At 55.9% G+C, this 8,544-nt stretch overlaps 1 protein-coding gene across 3 annotated transcripts in view; it reads left to right on the top strand.

The window, feature by feature from the left end:
• Positions 1–417: 417 nt before the first annotated feature.
• The window catches only part of PRIMA1 (proline rich membrane anchor 1), a 60,005-nt gene continuing 51,878 nt past the window's right edge, over positions 418–8,544 (top strand). For 2 of the 3 annotated variants that reach the window (XR_013386785.1, XM_077910415.1), the window contains exons 1-2: positions 567–700; positions 1,386–1,511. Coding sequence is in view for 2 of the 3 variants with exons in the window: in XM_077910415.1 (XP_077766541.1) it covers positions 1,419–1,511 (93 nt within the window). In the remaining variant the exon portion in view is untranslated. The other variant, XM_077910416.1, reaches the window with a different exon arrangement.

Here is an 8,544-nt window from a genome sequence, read left to right as displayed (position 1 = left end):
GAATCACTGCAGCGGCGCTGGCGGCGGCGGCGGGGAGCGCGGGCGGGAGCGCAGCCCGGGGCGGGAGGCGGGCGAGGCTCCGGCGGGGCTCACGTCTGTTTTCCTTTTTCGTGCATTATTTATTTCGCCTCCGCCCGCAGCCCTGCTGCCCCAGCGGGCGCCCCGGGGCAGCGCCTCTCGCGGGCCAGCGCGGCCGGAGAGGGGAGCTCGGGCACCCCCGCGCCCCGGGCAGCCGCGCGGCGCCACCGGGAAGGGCGGGGACCCGGGGAGGCTCGCGCCGCCGGCTCCGGGCGGCTCGGAGGAGACTTTCCCCGCCCCCCGCCCCCCCCCCCCGGCTCGGCCGCCCCCCCGCCCGGGCCCCGGGCGCGGCCGGGAGCCTCCGCGAGCCGCCGCGCCCCGCGCCCCGCGCCCCGCGCCCCGTGCGGGCGCACAGCTCCCGGCCCCCGCTGGGCAGCCCGCGAGGCCCCAGCCGCGCGCAAACTTTTGCTCCGGTGCCCGGCGCTCCTCCCGGCGTGTGAAGCCCCCGGGCGCCCGCGCAGCCGCCAGGGTGAGGACCGAGGCCCCGCCTAGAGGGCGGGGGACCGGGGAGGCGGCTGGCTTTAAATGGGGGCCGTCCGGCGGCTCGGGAGCAGTCCGCCGCGGGGGGAGCGTGGACCTCCCTTCCCCGCGCCGAGGAGCGGCGGGGCCGCCGCCAGGCAAGGTGGCGTGAGGCCCTGGAGCGGCGCGGGCGGGGACGGAGACCGGGGGGAGGCTCGCGCCCCGGAGCGGGAGGCCGGGGAGAGCGCGCGAGGGCAACCGGGGTGCGCACGGAGGTGCCCATGTTGCAGTGTGCGCAGTGAGGGCCGGCGGGGCAGAGAGGGTGCACGCAGCGTGTGGTTTCCCGGGGCCGTGCATGCAGGGTCCGCGAGCGTGCGGGCGGGAGCCGGGGGGTGTGCACGGCCGTTCCTGTGGGTGTGCAGGCAGGGTGAGAGGTGCCCGCCCCGGGTTTGAAGTGTGCTCACCGTAGGAGTGAGTTGTGCATGACTGGGGAGGTTTCTGGGAGAAATGCACCGGGCTCGGTGAAGAGTGCCTGGCTGTTTCTGGAGGTGTGCACGGAACCAAAATGTGCACGCAGGATTCTGGGGGTGTGCACGGGGCCGAGGTATACACATAAGGTTCTGGGGGGTGTGCACCAGGGTTGAGTGTTCTGGGATGCATGGCTTCTGTGAATGTGCCCGAAGGGTCAGCCAGTGTGCAAGCTGGATTGAAGGGGCAGCTGGATTTACGAGGGTGCCCCAGGGTGCGGGGCGTGCCGGCGCACCTCCGACTGCTGCGTGTGCGGGTGCTCGCGCCGGCGATGGTGCCCGCGCGGCGCCCGCCTCACCCGGGCTTTGCTCCCCTGACAGTTCGCCCCGGGAGCGCTGGTGCCACGGGCCGAGATGCTTCTCCGGGACTTGGTGCTGCGCCGTGGCTGCTGCTGGCCTTCACTGCTGCTGCACTGCGCGCTCCACCCGCTCTGGGGCTTCGTGCAGGTGAGCGGCGGCGGGGCGGTGTGGGCTGACTTCACGGCTGGAGGATCTCCTCCGGGGCAGGACCTGGGGGAGGGGTGCCCTTCACTCCCACGACCCTGGCTTCCTGCAGCCGCCCCTCTGATTGCTCCTGGGGAGAGTTTACCAAAGAAAAGGTGCATGCCCTCCCACTATCCCTAGGCACCCCCTCCCCCAATACTGGGCCCTGAAAAGATGCGGGAAAAGTCCAAGGTAAAGCTCAGCCCTGGCCTGCTACGGCCTACAGGACAGGGCCTTGGAACAGTGCCGTCTTGGTAATAACATTCTGTTGCAGAAATGGGGGGAAAGAAACCTTAGAGCTTTTACAAACTTAAAAAGAAAATGATCCCAAGAAGGATAACATTCTTTATTTGCCACCAGCATCACTAGTAAACTTCCACTTGGCGTTCTCAAACTGGACTTACCATACCTAGGGCTGTGCTTCCTGCAGGCAGTGGAGTTGGGGACGTGGACAGATGGTGCATGGTGGCCACTCGTGGGGAAGTAGGAAGAAATCGTCCATCTGTAAGGACTGCCTGGGGCTGGAGCCGGGGAGACCCCGGGGCACAGGCCAGGGGGCCACCAATTGGGGTTACTTCTGTTAGGGTCAGAGAGAGGGTCAGACAGCATGGCCCCTGGCACCTCCTAGAATGTCCATGATCAGTGGTGCCATGGAGTGGTGAAGTGGACTTTGGTGTCAGCTTTGCATCTTGAGCCCCAGCTCTACCCCTCACCGGCTCAGGGCTTCAGGCAATGCCTCTCTGGGCCCTGGTTTCTCGGTCCTCACAGTGCTGTCGTTAAGCCCCCCAAGGGAGTAAAGATTGCTTAGTGTAGCGCCTGGACCATTATGAATACTAGTGGTGGCTGTGGCTGCCATTATCTATGGAGTAATTGTCACGCTGCTCTTCCATCTGGGTGGCCAGGTACTCTCTTGATCACTACACAGTCTGTTGGACATTTTTGAATTTTCAGCGGTTCCGCAGGCACTGGAGGACATTTTTACTGTTTGAGCATTGAAATCCCCAACTCTGGGGGTTTTGCGGCTTTGCGTTCTTCTGGTGGCATTTGCCAAGGGGGTGGGCGTTGGGGATCTTTCGCATGGTTGCCCTGAGTAGGGAGTGATACACCAAAGAAGGGGGGGTAGGATGAGACCACTTGCCGGTCTGCTGAGTCCTTGAGCTGCCCCAGACGATGGGGCCCCGCTGGGAACCAGCTGTCCGTCCTGCGCCCTGCTCTGATGTTCCGATGGTGACTGGGGTGACCATCCGGGAGCACCGGGAGCTCTCATGCTGGAAGCAGGATGTCGGTTGAGTGGGTGGGTCAGCCAGGAGTCCCCACTCCCAGCCCCAGCGCCCGGCTTCATCCTCAGCTCTCATCCCTGGCTTGCCTCTGTCTCCCTCACGATTGTTTTCCTTCCGTAATTGACAGCTTTGTTTAATGTGTGAAACGGCAGTTATTAAACTCAGCTGTGCCTCCTCAGGATTCCAGATTTTGTCACTTCTAAACACTTGGGCGGCTTGGGACCAGCTTCCCTTGTGCAAGTTTTTGTTGAGCCTCAAATGTTAAGTTCACTTCATTTTTCGTATATGTGCTGCTGAAGCGAGCACAAGTTCACTTCATTTTTATATTCATCTGTTTACAGTTTTCCCTAACACTCTTAGGGAGCAGCATGATGCTGTTGTCAGCCTCCAAGGCTGAAATTCTGTGGTATGGACTAGCAGGATTCAAACAGCTGACCCGCTACCTCCCCACCGTCGCCACCAAAAGAAATAATGTCATGAAAGCAGCTCAGTTTTTTAACAATGTCCTTCAGCCAGGCAGTGCTTACCCAAGTGTGTGTGTGTGTGTGTGTGTGTGTGTGTGTGTATGTGTTTCAGATGCTGTTACTCAATACAAATCAATTTTCGTGAAAATCAATTAGAAAAGGAGTCCTCCAGACAAGTAAAATGGGCAAAATGTTGGCAGGAGGCTCTGGAAAAATTAATCTACAAATGATAAGACACTGAGAAAGCCAAGGGCAGAGGGGCTCTCGAATGGATGGGTCTGGTTTTTAAGCAAAAGAGCTGAATCCAGTGGAACCAACGTGAGTAGAGAAAGCTACAAGTGCATGAAGCCATGTATTTCCCTCTAAGCGGAGAGACTGAAATCTGTCACATCCTAGGAATTTCTTGAATATAGAGAAAGAACTCGGAGCTCTCTGTGCTTTCATAAGCATTTTGCCAGAAGACTCCCCCAAGTTGTAAACATTTGCAAGAGTGAGACCAACATTTGCAAAGAGCTGTAATTAATAGGATAATTGGTGAAGCAAGAGACCTGTGGTCAGGTCCCCCCCCCGCCCCCCCACCCCCACCCCTCCCAGCAAAGCACCAGGTTCCCACCTTGGAATCAGCCTGAAGCCCCTGGCTGCTGCCCAGAGGATAAGAAACGTAATCATTAAAGTCAGATGACATTTAAATCGCCGCAAGGTTGGTGGGGGCATTCCTTAGCCTTTCCCTTTTCTTCTTTAATATGTCTAGAATTGAGATTCTAAGCTTTTGTGATTTGGGGTTCTTGTAAGTTCACTTCCAGATGATTCCTTTTTTTTGCAAGCAAAGAGGATGACAGGCTGGCAAATTTATTAGGTGTGACAGGAGTGTGTCTCATCAAGTTACTGTGGTGCTGGCCTGTCTCCATAAAAGATACCAGGAGCCGTCATCTTTGTGGACTTCCTCTAGGGAGACAGGCTCTGACCCCGGCCTATAGGTCTCTGTGCTGAAGAGGAGCCACCAGCAATGCTGAACTCCTCCTATGATCAGTCACTACAGCTTGGGTTATCTTGTCAGTGGCGTTTATTGGTCACCTGCTGTTTGCCAGGCCCTGTGTTAAGTGCAGAGGACCTAGTGGTCCCTGCCCTCATGGCACCGACAGTCTGATGCTGGAGAGATAATTAAGTAATTATAGGTAAGAGAACTCAACAGGAGCAGATGGCTTGGGGAGAGATCTTGTGGAAGAGTCCGAGAAGCCTCACAGATGTAGTGCTTTGGCTGAAGCATAGACAAGGACAAGACAGGAGTATGGTCAGCATAAATGAAGTGTCCACAGGAGCGAATGGGGCATTGGAAGAACCACGGAGGCGGAAAGTCCCAGATAAGGCCACTGTTATAAACCACTAACATTGTGCCTTACATCCTGGACTTGATCCTGAGGCCTATGGGAGCCATGGAAGGTTTTAAGCAAGAAATGACTCAGACTCAGGCTGGCATTTTCGAAATCTCGGTCTAGGCCCAGGGAAAAGACGGATTGGGGGAGGTGGGAGTGAGGCAAGGGGCAAAGACGCTAGGGAGGGGAAGGTTGCCAGATCTAGCAGGTAAAAATACAGGGCAGTTAAAATTGACTTTCAAATAAACAGCTCATGCTTTAGTGTAAGTATAGCCCATCCAATATTTGGGATATACTTACACTAAAAATTGTTGTTCAGTCTAAAATTTAACAAGGTGTCCTATATTTTATCTCGTGGTTCTGTGTGAGAGGCTGCTGCTGCCCAGTGGGAGAAAGGATGGCATCCTGGTTTAGGATGGTGGTGGTGGGAATGGGGAGAAATTGATGATGGATGCAGGGAGGTAACATCCCCTGAACCAGAAAGTTGGGTGGACTGGCCAGGAGTGAGTGGGAACTGATGGCCATGGAGCAGCAGGGTGACTGCGAGACTTACCTGTGCCTCAGCCCCCTCTCCATGATTGCAGCATTGACAAGATCCTGGTGCCAGGGAGATGCTACAGAGCAGGGACAGGAAGGCAGGGGACAGCAGGACTAGAACAAAAGCGGTCGCGGGAAGTAATGATGCCACCTTTGGTTCTGTGGGCCTTCGGCAAGTCATCGACCTCTCTGAGCCTCTGCTCCTGCTTAGCCACGTCCAGCCAAGAGCTGGTGGCTTCAGGGAAAGTTCCTTCTCCTTGTGGGACTCCCCAAGATGCAAACCAAGCAAGCCAGGTGTTGAGACAAGCTTTCAATGCTGAGGTCTCCCCACTACTGGTCTAAATACAACACCACCCATCCACAGAACCCCCAAGTGGACCCAGAGTTGGGGAGCAGAATAGATCCTGTGTTTCTCCACTGATGGGCAGACCATCCCCCAACACAGCTTTTCATTATGTACCAACTGAATGCAGGGCCCTGTGAAATCTTGGTACATGACTTAGCCTCTCAGGGCCTGGCCTCCCCCTGTCCCCCTGTAAGCCTCCATGATACCACTTGCCTCTCTCAGTTATCCTTGCCAGGAAACCAGAACCCCGTTCCCATGGCTGACGCCTAGCAGGGCTCAGGAAGGCGCACCTGATAGGACTAAGGAAACACAGGCCTACCCACCTGCCTGCCCCAAGAGGCTCCCTGGCTCAGTGTGGGGAACAGACATTACGAAACAGTGAGCAGAGCGCCACCCAGAGATTACAAGGTGAAGCAGCAGCCCTGGGCAGGTGGATCTAATGGGAAGGATGGGAGTGCGGAACATGGGGTTCGGGAAGTTGGCAAGTAGATAAAGGTCAGTGTAACCTACTGTCAGTTAAGAGCGGCTCAGTGGCCACAGGCTTGCGCTGGACCAAACTCCGGTGAACAGCCCCAAGTGGGGCCTGCCGCTCAGAGAGAAGTTCAGACACCCCAAACTGGACACTTTTGTGAGGGCCATTGGCTAAGCAGTTGTGTTTGCTCCCATTTCACTGGGGCCATTTTCCGAGAGACCAAGGAACCATAGATTGGTTTAAATGCCATGTGCTCCTTTGTTGTCATGCCTCCCCCTTCAGCCTTGAAACTTGGCCCCGGCTTCCCTGCAGCTAATTTTGTCACATTAAACTCTTGTACACATCTGCACCCTTGTACCCTCTCACAAAAATGGGTCATCGTGTTGGGCCAGGTTAAGCAGATGTGCTCCTCATGAACTCTCGCATAAATTGCCCCTCGGAGAGTGGAGGACCCCTTGTTTTGGCGGTGGCATTGCGCGATGTTTACATACTGGTAGAGTCCAGCAGAGAAGAGACTTAGAGGCCGGCATTGGCAGAATGGAGCCTTCGAGCAACCCCCAAGGTCTCAGAAGGTCGGAACCAAGAGGAGGGAGGCTCGATGAGCACGGGAGAACTGACAGGTGCCTTGGTGAGAAGCCAGTGGGGGTGCCTCTGCCATGTAGGGAGTTAGGCATCCCCGGTAACTAACTAGCAGAGGCTCACCATCCAAGGATCTGCTCTTCCCAATGGGAGATGAGATCACCTTTGGAGTTTGAAACACAGTCCAAGGCCCTCTAAGAACACTAAAAGGTGGTGAGCAGCAGCTTCTTGGTCTCCTAGAAATTAAGATAAGGCTGTAAATCAGCCCACCTCCAGCCGCCATCACCCAGTGGTCATCACCCAGCCTGTTTGCATTGGAGCCCCAGGGGCACTCTCTGCCGGCCCAGGACACTTGAGGTGGAAGGGCTGCCTTGACCTCCAAAGGCAGTCTATGGAATGCCCTTCCCGGCAGGCCACAGGTAGCTGGTTGCGGAGAAACTGGGATTCTGGGTTTCTACTCCCCGGAGATGAGCCAGAGAAGTTACTAGGGACTTCACTGAGGTTGGTGATGCCCACCAACTCTTTCCTTCATGCCTTTAAATCCGCTTGGTCCCTGGGACAGGCACACAACCCTAGGCTCATGGGTTAGGGCACTCTGCCCTCGGGAGGGGTGCTGGTGGTTCATCTAAACCAGCAGTGCTCACACTGGCTGTACAGCAGAAGTCTAACCTGGGAAAATGAAACAAAATAGCCATGCCCAGCTCCACCTGCAGAAATTCTGATTTAATTGGTCTTGGGAAAGGATCAAGCATGAGTATTTTTTAAGCTGCCTGGGAGATTCTCATGTGTGGTCAGGGTTGGGAACTGCTGGTCAAGCATAGCCCCATCCTTATTTACAGGTGAAGGACTAAAGACTGGTGTCGAAAAAAAAACACCAGATCGGGAGTCAAGAGGCATGGATTCTGGGCCAGGTTTTAATATTCATTCATTCACCAAATATTTATTGGATGCCAGGCATTCTCTTAGTGAGAGAAAAAAAAAAAAAAAAGGCGGGGCGCCTTCCTCCATAGAGCTTCTGATCCAATGGTGAAGACAGGTAGGAAAGAGATAATCACCCAAATGTCGATTTTTGCCCCACAGAGTACACACGGGTGCCAGGAGAGCCTATAAAGGGAGATCTGAGCTGCTCAGAGATGCTTCCCTGAGGAGCTTGTAGCCAGTAATAGAAGAAGTCAGAGAAGGGTGTGAGGAGAATGTTGTGGGATACTGGAGAAGCATATGCAAAGGAGGGGTGCTGTGGCCGGGGTCCAGGGCCTGGAAGGAGGGCGTTGAAGGCAGAACAGAAGCTGAGAGCATGGCCTCCTTGTGGCTCAGTCAGCTAAGTGTCTGCCTTTGGCTCAGGACATGATCTCAGGGTTCTGGGATCCAGTCCTGAATCAAGCTCCCCGCTCAGCAGGGAGCCTGCTTCTCCCTCTCCCTCTGCACCCAACTTGTGCGCGCTCTCTCTCAAATGAATAAATAAATAAATAAATAAATAAATAAATAAATAAATAAATAAAATCTTAAAAAAAAAGAAGCTAAGAGCATGGGTGAGGTGGGGCTGGAAATGTTGCCAGGGGCCTCTCAAGCACGGCCTCATGGCCACGTGAGCTCCGGAGCTGTGGGCAAGCGCCCAGGGATTATTGGGAGGATGTGGACGGTGCGGTCGGGTGTGTTTCCCACAAGACCACTTGGGCCACCTTTGCTCACTTAGCCTGGCTGGGCAAGCTTCCTCCCTCAGGTTGGGGGTGCCTTGGCCCTGTGTGGACACAGGAAGGCTTTCGGGAGCTGTGGGCGGAGAAGAGGGGCGTGCTTGGCCTTGCGCTGTAGCCCTGAGGCCTGCAGGAATGGCTGATTCAGGTTACAGAGGAGTCAGAATAGGCATCCTGTCGCCACCTGGGCGTGGGAACCTCGGGCAGCCACTCCTCTTGCCCCGTCTCCCTCTTAAAAGCCAAGTCACTTGCCGC

This window comes from Canis aureus, chromosome 9 (assembly GCF_053574225.1).
Source record: "Canis aureus isolate CA01 chromosome 9, VMU_Caureus_v.1.0, whole genome shotgun sequence".
Taxonomy (NCBI): Eukaryota; Metazoa; Chordata; class Mammalia; order Carnivora; family Canidae; genus Canis; species Canis aureus.
The sequence above is the reverse complement of the archived record's forward strand: the minus strand, read 5'-3'. Positions and strand labels throughout refer to the sequence as shown.